This window comes from Andrographis paniculata, unplaced genomic scaffold, assembly GCF_009805555.1.
Source record: "Andrographis paniculata isolate CXL003 unplaced genomic scaffold, ASM980555v1 Contig55END, whole genome shotgun sequence".
Classification (NCBI taxonomy): Eukaryota; Viridiplantae; Streptophyta; class Magnoliopsida; order Lamiales; family Acanthaceae; genus Andrographis; species Andrographis paniculata.
In genome coordinates this window covers 1,077,204-1,090,057 of record NW_026137590.1, presented here as the reverse complement: position 1 = coordinate 1,090,057, position 12,854 = coordinate 1,077,204, and the positions used below count along the sequence as shown (strand labels likewise).

The window sequence follows — 12,854 nt, the reverse complement described above, 5'->3', positions numbered from 1 at the left end:
ATTTTTTTTAGTGGTTGAATCTCTATGATCAAACGCGTGATATTCTGAATCATTGTTATTAATGGAATCCAATTAGAACCATTATATAGGGATTCATTATTTAATTATTTTTTGTTTTTTTTTTTGGTTAAAGAAAAAAAATTAAATTCTTTGCCTCAACTCAATGTACTAATATTTGATTTTTTTAAAATAAATTAATAAATAATAATATTTTATTTATTAGTATAAAAATGTAATAAAATTTTGATATTTTTGTTTGAAAGTGCAAAGAAAATGAAATTTTTGTAAAAAGTAAAAATACTTTGATCTTTTTTTTTTTTTTTTTTTTTGAAAGTGCAAAGAAAATGGAATTTTTGTAAAAAAATAAGCATATTTTGATATTTAAATTTAATTGCTTTGATAATAATTTAAAAAAAAAAAAAAAACTTTCGAATGTGACTAACAAAAATAATAAAAAAACTAGGATTGAAGTGTGACGGATCAGTATATACAGTTAAGAAATTCTAAGTTTTTATTTTTATTTTTCACTATAAATTTATTATATTTTATTATAAAATATATATATATATTTATGTTTTAAGTATTTGTTTTTTAATAAATTAATAAATAATACTTTTTCCTTTTTCGTGTTAAGATGTACATTTATTTTTTTAAGTTGAGTTTAAAAATAATAATATTTTCAATTTTTATTAAATATATCCACTTAAGTCATTTTTATTCCACCAAATCATATTTCTATAACTATGTATTTTCTCTGTCTAAATTGTCATATCTATAGCAAAAATTTTCAATATATCATACATAATTGTTTAATTATAATTTAAAATTAATTTGAAATATAATATTGATTTAATTTTTTATTTTAATATTATTTAATATGATGGTTTAAAAAATATATTTTTTATTAAAAAATATGTAAAATAAATAATATTAATTTCAAAACATAACAAACCCATAAAAACCCTATTTCATCACTGGACCACCTATTCGTTGTATGATAAACTCAATCCACATACGTTTCTTATTTATTAATAATAATTTTTCACGATACTTATTTATTTCTCACGAAAATATTATATCAACTATAAAATTTCAAAACTCCAAAATATCGAAAGTCTCTATCCAAACAAAGCTTAGCTAGCTTATTGGATTGAATTAAATCAAATTAGAGATGGAGAGTTGTGGATGTATTTGATTTAGATTTCAAATATAAATCACTGTTATTCATCATATTCGACTTTTAATAAATATATATATATATATATTTTCCATAAAATATTATATTACAATATTATTTAAATAAAAATTATAATTATAATTATATTTCAAATTAAAATCAAACAAACCCTGAATCTCCTTCATATTTGTGGTCAGTGATAGAACTAACCTTAAAATTTTAGGGAATAAAATATTAATTTTTTTATCAACTCAATGTTGTCTCTTTTCAATTTCTCTGGGAATAGACGGGGTAAAAAAATAAGTGAAAAAAATCAAATATTTTAGAAAAAAATTCAATAAAATTTAAAGATTAAAAATATAAATTAAAAAATAAATAAAATTTTTATTATTTTTTAATAATAAAATAAAAAATTAAAAGAGACAAATTAATAAAAAATAAATATATTTTGAGGATTGAAGTTTGCCCTTTAACTCCATTTAGGTCCGTCCATGTTCGTGGTCCATCCCCATATGGTCTTACACGTGCGGCGCGATGCAACGTGCCGGGGTTAGTTAAAGAGGGGTCGATCATAGACCTAGCTAGCTAGTAGCTACCACATAATGTTCCTACCCCACGGATGCCCTAAATTCCATTTCCTTGAAAAAATAATAAATAAATAAATAAGACTATTCTATATAATTTTATTTTTTAATTAGAATTTTTTTTAAAAAATAAAATTGATTACTTAATTTAATATTTTGTAAAAGAATAATTATATGATATAATTATTTTTTAAAAAAACAATTATGTGTTTGTTTGGGTGATTAGACTTTTTTGTTACTATTCATCCAATTTTTTTTTAAAAAAATATCAAACCAAACACCTATTTTTTATTTTTTTATATTATACTAAAAATTAATTTTACATTCAAAACATCACATCAACACCTATTTATATTACATCATACAACTATTCAAATTCAAAATTTTTACTATTCAAATCTAAACTCAAAATTCAAACCTCCGAACAAACACACTGTATAATATATATATATATAATATATTTTAAATAGAACTTAAATAAATAAATAATACACATTGAATTGCTCCCCTCACATGGGGGCAAATGGGCTCCCTTTTTCCCACTTTATACATCACCCGCACTGTGTCAACTGCTTTGTGCCAACCTTTTTAATTTAATTTATTATTATTATTATTATTATTACTCTCTCTGGCTTATAATATGAGTATATTTACTTAATACAAAAATTTAGGTAAAATATAATTAATTAGTAATTAAGAAGTATATTAGTAAAAATAATTATAAATTAAGATTAATATAACTAAATAGTTTAATTAAGATTAAAAAATTAAAAAATTTAAAATTTAAAATGTGATTAAAGTGTATAATTAATTATATTTTCAAAATAAAAAATAAAAAATTATATGAGACATATAAAAATAAAAAATAAAAATAAATTACGTATTGATAGAGTATTATTATTATTATTATTATTGTTTGCCTTATACCAATTTACACTAGGCTAGGGTTCACTATTGCATATGCTTTGCTTTGTGTATAAATATATTTTTATTGTTATAATAGTTCACAACAACTATTTAGAACATATTTTATGTAAATTTTTTACTGAACTTAAATTAACTTAAGTTAGTAAAATAAAATACATTAGATAAATATATATATATATATATAACATATTAATTAGGCATAGAGAATGTCAATGAATTTTAAAATTTTGATCTTATAATCACAAATCTCCTATCACACTATTGTGACCTAGTTATAGAAGTCACGAGTTTGTTATTTTATTTTACTTTTTTTAAACTTATCATTGACATTTTATTTATAATTTTTAGGAAAAAGATTATATCTATTTTGTAATTATTTTTACTATAAAAATACTAGAAAATATCATCAATTACTCATTACTTATTCATATTAAAACTTGCCTTTTGGGAATACTATTTAATTAATATTCTATCTGTTATCTATAGATATCACTAATTAAAAAAATTAAAATATTTTACATTTGACAAATAGAATGTAGTTATTTGTACATTTATAAACTTGTAAAGACGTATAAGGGCTCATATAAAAATATTTTAATACTTTTTTATACATTCAAAATAATAGATAAGATAAAATAAATTGAGATGTACTCTCTCCGTCCCACTACAATTGACACTATTTTTATTTTTGTTTGTCCCCGTAACAATTGATACTTTTCTATTTTGATAAAAATTATTAAATTAAAACATATTAAAAAAATATAAATCAACTTAATTAACTACGTAACATAAACACCATAAATGACGTAGGACTCACTTAAAACTCATTTATTTCTACCCCTTCTTCTCAAAAAAATAAATATTTTTATCTATATTTAAAACTATACATTTTTTATAAAATTGTTTATATTAATTATAAATAAACAGAAATAATTTTTCTTTTATTTACTTGTATTATAGAAAATTTTATTATCTACAAAACGATATCCATATTGCATATATTTTTTAATTGCTATATAATTTTTAAATATTTAAGCATATATATATTTTTAATCATATATATTAAAATTATTTTAAAAATATAAATATTATTAGTTATAAAAAAAATAATATAATAATATCATAACTAATTATTATTAACTAATTAAATATTTTCACCTTAAATACCGTGTCCCCAATCAAATGGTGGGACGGAAGGAATATATAATTTAAAAACACAAAATAAAGTGTTTTGGTTTTTATAAATGTATCTATTTATTTTATTCATCAATTATAAATGATATATTTATAGTTTAATATATTTACAATAATACCATTTAATAGGAGTTTGTTTTTTTTTAAAAAAATATTTCAATATATTTTTTTAAAAAATAATATACTATTATACGTATTTATTATTTTTATATTATCCACGCAATTTCTTATATTTCATATCAAAATATTTTTTCAAACAAAAATACAAAACATACACACCCTAGGTAGTCGAATTAGTATGGTAGGTATGTGAACTTGTTGGAAGGTAGATGATAAAATATACATTATAAGAAAATATTATTTTTGTAACGAAGTTTTTTTGTTTCTAAATTCATTTTTTTCGTTACTAATAACACTATAAATTGAATTAAAAATAAAATTACATTAGCTATGTGAACTTTATGGCCAAAATTTCGATACAAATATACTATTTTTTTTTTTTTTTCAGTGATATGTAAAATTTCCGATATGTTTTGTCAAGGTAGATGTGTATAATTCAATCACATGAACATTTATTGCATCGTGCATGCATGTCCCTTGTTGGACAATAAATTCCCTTGCCGTTACAAACATGCTATCAAGGTTCGTGTTCTTTTAATTAATTTGTCTATAATTTTTATTTTTTATTTTGTATATTTTAAATAATTGTTTGATATAATATAAATAAGTGTTGATGTAATATTTTAAATATAAATTAATTTTTAATATAATATAAAAAATAAAAAGATATCACATTAAAATATTATTTTTAACCTAAATTTAAATAAAAAAATCAATCCGTAACCAAAACCAATCAAACATATTTTTTTATTGTATTTAAATATATAGTGTTAAATTTTTTGTTTAGTGTTTTTTTTTCCATGTGAAATACATAGAATTATGACAGCAGTATAAAAAATATATTTTAAGTTGAATGTTAATTCTTGTGAAATAATAAAATATATATTTAAAAATAATGTTAAAAAGATAAGTTGTCAAACAAACCCATAATATTTTATAAGAAAAATAATACTCTATCCGTCTCATAACTAGATATTCATTTATATGTATAGTAGAAATAAAGTAGAAATGACTAAAATAACCTTATTATTATGTGTGATATAAAAGTAATGACATTTGTATAATATATTGTAAGTTGTAAGGGTATTTGTAATGTTAGGTAGATAATACAATTACTAAAAAAGAAAATGAATACTTTGTTATGGGACGGTCTAAAATGAAAAAATGATACTTTGTTACGGGACGAAGATGGTACTTCTTTTCCCCTACATCTCATGTTCACTTTCTTGTTTTAGTCTGTTTCATATCTAGTGTCTCATTTACTTTTTTAAAATTATTATAAATTTTAATTATATTTTATATTTAATAATCTATGATTATTCAATTTTAATTAATTATTTTAAGTTAATCTAACTATAGTTATTTGTATTAATATATTTATTAATTGTATCACTCGTAGCTCCAATATTTACAATACATATGACAAAGAAAAGTGGGACAAAAAGAAATAGTCCTTCCGTCCAGTCAGAAAGTATACATATTTCTATTTTAGGACGTCCAATTACAAAGTAACCATTTCATTAAATATCCTATTTTTTCCACAAATATCCCTATTTTACATCACATCATTACTTTTATACCAAAAAAGTAAGAGCAAAAATATCATTTTACTACTTTAATTAAAATACTATTATTCTTTAATCTCTGCGCCAAAAGTAATTGTATACTTTTAGCTTGGACGAAAGGAGTATAATATTAACAACAACAATAATAATTCTATAAAAAATAATACTATTTAGTTTAGCCAAATTTATTCTTATTTTTATTTTTTATCTATCCGTTGTTACCCCATTACTATATTTAGAAAAGTAAAAAAAATTAATATTTAATTTATTAATTTTTATTCAATACTTATTTATAACAAATACGATTAATTTTATTAAATTCTATTTTTCATTCTCTTCAATTACTAACTAAATTTTCAAAAATATCATCAAATGCTTTTTTTTTTTTTTTAACCTTTTTATTTTTTTTTTCAATAAAATATTTATTATTTTTTTTCCGTGCCGAGCCTAAATGAGTTAAATATTGCAGACAGAGGGAATACTTAAATATTAAAAAAGAATACTTCTTCTATTCCAACTCAAAATACTATTTTTACCATTTAAGTTTATCCCATTCATAAAAAATCTCTTTAATATTTTAGAAAAAATAATCTTTTAAATTTTACTTAAATTACAAATATATTATTATACATAAAATTATTTTATATTTAAAGTCAAAGAAAAAAAATCTCCCTCCGTCTCACATACCATGTCAACGTTGCCGTTTCTGTCCATCCCACATTCCATGTCACTTTCATTTTTTGAAAAATGATTACGCACTTTAATTTTATTTTTAAATTTTTAAATTTTAATTAAACTAATGAATTATCTTAATCTTAATTTATAATTATTTATATTATATGATAATTATTTTCACTAATATATTTTTAATTATCTATTAATTATACCCCTTTTAAAATATAGTGTATATGGGACGAGGGAGCATCAAAATTTCTTAAACAGTACTTAATAAAATATTATTATTATTATTTTTATTTATTACAAAAACCCAAAACCCTTTTATTTTATTGAGTATAAGAAAAAATAAAAAAATATATATTTTTTATAATTATAAACCCAAATTTCACGGTACAAAGTTTATTTAATTGGGCTTTTTTTACAGATCCATAGGCCCATTAAGATTATAAAGCATTGGAAACCCTATGGCTTAGAAGGCCCTTTCTTCTATGACCTTCCCGCTTCCCCGCTGGTCGTCTCAGGTAACCGCTCCGATCAAGCAGTCCAGAACGCCTGCGATGGTGTCGCCGCACGGGATTCAACTGGCCGTTCATTTGGTCTCCTCCTTCTACGGAGACTTGTGCTCGGTAAACTACTCTTCACCTTCGATTTTACGGTTGTTTGTTTCTTATTGTTTAAGTTTCTGCTTTTTATTATTTTTATTTTTTTTATGTATTTCATCTGTTGATTTTGCCTCCTCTCTGCTATGTGTGGTTTTTTTGCGGAAAAATTTTGGCGCTGCAGAAAGTATGCGAGTGTTTACTTCGCCGAGGAAGCCTAACCCTAGCTAATATAATTCGATTCACGGAGCTTTCCAGGGAGAATGTCATGAATTGCTTGCGCGTTTTAATCCACCAAAATTGTGTGCAAGCTTTTGCCATTCAACAAGAGGGTGATTTTTACTTATACTTTTTAAATTTTATCATTATCGTTTTTTGTGTATATGTGTTTATTTACATCCAAGTATGTTATTTCCTCAAGCGTTGAGTGAATGAATTTGATTATGAAACAACTTTTGTAGTTCTACTGCTTTATGTTACTTATTCAGGCGGCTTGAATTATCTTTGAGACTAATTAATTATCAATGTTCTTGGATATGTTCAAATTAGTTACGTGTTATATGCTAACAATTGGATAGAAGCACAGTATGAGAGAGCATAATAATGGCTGAAGATATAGGGAATGATATGAGGAAATTATATAATTTGTTATGAGTCTTATAAGAGGAAGAGAATGAACAAGATTTATTAGTTGTTATTAAGCTTTCATTTTTGTAATTTTGGTTAGATGCTTGCCAAACCTGAGCTTGCAATGTCCCTTCTATTCCTTTTTGGAAAGAATGATTATTATTTATTTTTAAATGATATAATATTCAATGTTTATAACTCTATCTTTAGAACTTCAAATAATTATCTTACAGTATTTACATTATTCTGTTTTTAGGAGCTTTCCAAGAGGCACCAAAGATCATCACCAACTATATGGCACTATTTGACAACATCATACACAAAATGAGGGCTCCAAAATTTATGCAAATTGTGTCAGAAGGACCTACTAAAAATGTGAGGGCTCATTTTCCCTATTAAATTTATAGTTTGTGTTCGTTTTAGGGAAATTCCCCGAATTCTACTATTCATCCACCCTCCCTCCCCCTCACATCAAATCAAACACTTATTTTTCATTTTTTATATTATACTAAATTAATTTTACATTCAAAACATCACATCATCATAAAACTATTACAATTCAAATTTTTTACTATTCAAATCCCAACTTAAAATCCAAACCCCCAAACAAACACGCCCTTTGTTGATTATTTTTGTTTATCCATGCACTCTTTGCATCTGATTTATTAGTTCATTGCATGACATTGATTTCTATGCTATTGTAGTGTCTACAAATATTCGAGGGATTAATTCAGCATGGGAGGCTTTCAATTAATCAAATTATTGATAGGAGTCGGCAGATAGAAGGTAATATTTACATTGTGGTGCATTGCATGATGATTTGAAATATTGACTGCTCATTATGCCAGAAAACTACCTAAAATAATCATCTTTTGATCCTTGGTTTCTGGATTAACTTCAACAAGTCCAAAGTTTTAAAATACCTTTTTCTTCTTTTTATTATTTTTTAGTTTTTATACATATTTTAACTAAAAACTTCCTGGATGGACAGCTTTAAATTCTATGAGGTTGTAATACTGTGATTGAAAGTCAGCCACTGACATTTCTTGTGGTAGTTAACTACTTAACTATCGGATTGGTTGCCAAAGACTATAATTTATTTATTCATTTTGGGTGTGTTTGTTTGAAGGATTTTGGTGGATTTCCACTATTCATCCAATTTTTCTCCCCCAAAAATATCAAATCAAACACCTATTTTTTATTTTTTATATTATACTAAAAATCAATTTTACATTCAAAACATCACATCAAACCCTATTTATATCACATCATACAACTATTCAAATTCAAAATTTTTACTATTCAAATCCCAACTCAAAATCCAAACCCCCAAACAAACACACCCAAAGTTAAATCATTTACAGTCAATTCGAATATGATATATTCTTGCAGTATTATCTATGACCTTGTACCAATAGTTCATATTCAAATTCTCATTTAATGGGGTTACTTGCATACAATGCTATGCATTTTAGTTCTGATGAACACTATCTCATGCTTTGTTTCTGCAGGTAGTTCTGATCCTCACGCTGTGAGAGAATGCTTCAATCAACTTCTGTTTGCCCGTTTTGTTGAACGCTGTCCTGCCCCTGAGCCATATCTTGCACCACCATCTGAAGAGGAAGCTGCGGTGATAAAGAAACGTAGTAAGTTTGCAAAGGTAGATTCTGACAGCTAGGAAGTATGGAATATGGAAGTAATAAGGTGTTTCCGTCTTGGTTTAGATTTGCAAATGTATGGTCCACTAGTGTGTGTTTTCTTACCAATTTATTAATGTGTAAAAGTATAGAATATGGAAGAAATAATCTGTATCCCTCTTGGTTTAGATTTGCAATGAATGGCCCCTAGTATGTTGATTTTTCTCACTATATCACTGATTCTTCGCATCTAGTTTTCATTTGTTTGAGGTTGAAAGCATAGAGCTGAAAATAAAGTATGCCTTCTCTTTATAGAGATCTTTAGAGGATAAAGATAGGGGTTACTTGATATTATCAAGCTTGTGTTGTTGCTTACAGCTACTCTGCTATAAATGCGGCACGCAGTTTATTAGAGATGTCGGTTATTTACCCTATCTGTGCAAGTTAGGCCTTTTTAATTTACGAATTTATATCTTTATAGATTAATGTGGGTAAACACTTCACTCACATATCTGTTGGCAGTCATAGGTCTGTGGGAGGAGTTAGAATCTTTATTTTACATTATTTAAGAAAATGAAGCTTCATCATTGGTCTGTACTTCTTGTTTTCTTTTTCGTGTCTTCTGTGTATTACATCACGGGTTCTATGCAATGAATCAATGCAACTGAAATTAGAACAATATTATTTTTTTTTTTTTTTGATCGGAGAAATTAGAACAATATTATTAATCATGCTATATGTGGTAACAGGTTTCTCAACCGACCACAGAACAGCGTGTTTTGGAAGAAGCTGCTCCAATGGAATCAATGCGATTCTTAATGGAAATGGATGATCACACGGAGAACACAGGCAAGGATAGTGCTAGCAGTGTGTCAGTGGGGAAGAAGGTAGGAACTATTTTTGTTTCAAATTCTGTCTGTTGAATCCTTGAGTTTATTGAATCTCTCTTATTTAATTTCTTATGCAGCGCAAGTCAGATGCTTTGAGGTTGGACGACGATGTATTAGGTGCAAACAGAGAGAAAGAAGTTCTTTGGCGGGTTAATTTTGAAGAACTTGTATGCTGCCTTAGACATAAGGTTGGTTCTTATGTATATTTTCAGCATGGTCTCTTGTTTTCTTGTTCTAATTGTGTTTTTTTTTAGCGTGCATCCAAAAACATATTACAGTTGCTTCACTTGTGCTTACATGTTTATTGAAACTGTTTTAGGCTTGTATTTCATATGTCAAAGCAAGGGTAGGCAAGGAAGCTGGCATGGTAATGAGCGCAATATTGGAATTAAGTAGGCGCTCGAGAGAGACTCGACCGAAAGCTGAAAAAACAGGTAGCAACTTTCTCTTACACTTGTATAAAATTTTGAGGTATTGTTTTTGGAATCCCTCATTACCTTTGTCTGTAATGGATAAACCAAATTTGATGGGTGTCATTGAAGTTACCCATTTCTAAATTCTGACTGCTTATAGATTTGTCATAATTTATTGATTTCAAATCCAATTACATTAAATTTGAACACAACAATGTTGTCAACTAGATGGTTGTTCAGTTCTTTTTAGTTTGGTATGCGAATGGTTTACATTTAAATCTGTGGTGTTGCCTTGCGCACATTAGGTGCATGAATTGATTGCAAACCCTCCAGTAATTTTCAATCCGCAGGCAAGTCTAATGCATGTTATCAATTACGTCTAAATGCCTAGATTCTTTACCAAAGTTTTCTTAATGATCATGTAGTTGAGGAGAGTCGGTAGCAATAGTCAGTAGAGAAATATGGTCAATGTAACTGCCATCCTGTGGCATTATTGTGCTGATTTTTTCCGGATATTTCCTCTCTTTCAAAATTGCTCATACTCGGTCATTGTTTGCCTGACTTAAAAGTGTTGTTTTCAGCATATCATTCCATAAATGATATATATGATGAAGTTATAAAAATGGAAGATGGTGTTGGAATTGACATCGGACGGGTCAGAGCTACACTGGAACAGATTGGCTGCGAGCCCTCCCCAACTGATATAGATGAAGTTTATAGCATTGGTACTCGCATTTTGTTGTTAATCTGTTGTATCTATCTATCAAATCCCACCCATCTATCTTAACAACTTCTTTTAATGTATTGAGTTTTGATTAACACCTTTTACCTCCCTCTCTCTGAAGATTTACAGAGGATCATCGAAATGGCTCAAAATGAAGAAGTTAGTCATTTTTCTCCATTTTATTCATTTCTGATCGTAACTATTGCATGCAGCATCTTTTGACTTTAATATTTGAATTTAGGTGGAGTCTCTCGTGTCGAGAAGATATGGGAAGGAGGCTTACAGAATATTCAGGTTACTTTCAAAGAAGGGCTGTGTTATCGAGTCGGATAAGGTAAACCCTCTAATTGTACGTTAGTGTCGGCGAAAAACATTTTAGCACTACATATTTTTTAGTTTTTGTTTTCTTAAGTGAGCATTAGCGGATTTATCTCTCGAAGAAATTGTTGCTTATCTATGTATATCTGCTATTCAAGATGTTTTAGCATCGGACAGTGCTAGTCTTGTTGGCGGAAAATGGTTACGGAAGTAACTAGTAAAATTTGTGGAAAAATAAATATCGATTTCTCTAGATGACATATTTGCCCAAAACTCTCTAACCTATCACACCCATCTTTGTAGATTGCAGACACCGTATTTGTCGAAAAGAAAGATGCGGTCAGGATTCTACACCGGCTTTGGAAAGATGACTACTTGGACATGGAGGTGAGTAACTTATGTCACAATATGTCTACAAATAGGTTACATATTTATACCAAGTGTAGAACCACTGGAAAAGAAATCTGAAAAAATCAATTATATTGGCTGAAAACAAAAAACCGAGAGTCGCCCCTTATTGATTGATGGTACATTGTTCGTTCGCAGAAAATATCTACAGGTGGAGCTAGGCAATCTCTATTCATTCTTTGGAAAACAAATAAGCAGTCCCTCCAAAAACACGTGCTCGATGAAATGTACCACGCAGCTTTAAATTTGAGACTCAGAATCGCACACGAGCTAGATCAAGGAAAAGAGGTGCCTTTATATACGAATGGCTTATGTAGGTTTTATGTGTTGCATTGTGTGGTCAACAAGACCGACGTATGGGCCTAACTTATTGTCATGTTAAATGTAACCAGGTTCTTCAGTTACCTCGAGACAGGCTTGTCGGCGAAATGGGGAAGAAACACAAGTCGCTGGTGAAGGTTAGACTTATTCTCGAATCTTCTTTGATCAATCTAGATGATGCTATCTTGCTTTTTCATGATTTCTAAGTGTAAGTATTTATTCATAGTTTTGTCTAATATTATTTGATGCTGATTACGGTATTGTTTGAGTTTATTTTAAAATTACAATGTCGAATGATACATATATATATATATTTTTAAAAAAACATGTTAATCACACAAATTCTGTTTGTTCTTTGTACGTAAATTTTTGAATATTAGTATTATATTAGATTGTAGTGAAAAAAACAAAAATACCCTTATTAGTATTGTATAGTATAAAAGTAATGACATTTTAAGTGTAATAGTGTAAGTTGGAAGTGTATTTATTATGCTATGTAAGAAGTACAATTACTAAATTAGAAAATAATAATATTGTTTGAGACGGACGAAAATATAAAATAGTAATCTTTTAATGGAACGAATGGACGGAGTATTATTATTTTACATGAATTTCAAACTCATGCCACCAAACCTTGGAGTATGATTAATAATAATAATGATAATTTTGAGT

General features: G+C 26.8%; 1 protein-coding gene across 1 annotated transcript; it reads left to right on the top strand.

The window, feature by feature from the left end:
• Window positions 1-6,696: 6,696 nt before the first annotated feature.
• On the top strand, window positions 6,697-12,493 carry LOC127256521 (uncharacterized). Its single transcript, XM_051282572.1, has 14 exons — window positions 6,697-6,871; window positions 7,029-7,176; window positions 7,728-7,846; window positions 8,176-8,257; window positions 8,983-9,131; window positions 9,858-9,995; window positions 10,076-10,186; window positions 10,318-10,432; window positions 10,993-11,136; window positions 11,257-11,294; window positions 11,377-11,469; window positions 11,757-11,840; window positions 12,000-12,149; window positions 12,254-12,493. The coding sequence occupies exons 1-14, from the start codon at window positions 6,734-6,736 to the stop codon at window positions 12,386-12,388; spliced, it is 1,644 nt and encodes a 547-aa protein (XP_051138529.1). The 5' UTR covers window positions 6,697-6,733; the 3' UTR covers window positions 12,389-12,493.
• Window positions 12,494-12,854: the final 361 nt, after the last annotated feature.

Coding starts and splice junctions, on each gene's coding strand:
- LOC127256521 (XM_051282572.1), top strand. CDS start 6,734: ATGACCTTCCCGCTTCCCCGCTGGTCGTCTCAGGTAACCGCTCCGATC. Junction 6,872..7,028: donor TCTACGGAGACTTGTGCTCG/GTAAACTACTCT, acceptor TTGGCGCTGCAG/AAAGTATGCGAGTGTTTACT. Junction 10,433..10,992: donor ACCGAAAGCTGAAAAAACAG/GTAGCAACTTTC, acceptor TGTTGTTTTCAG/CATATCATTCCATAAATGAT.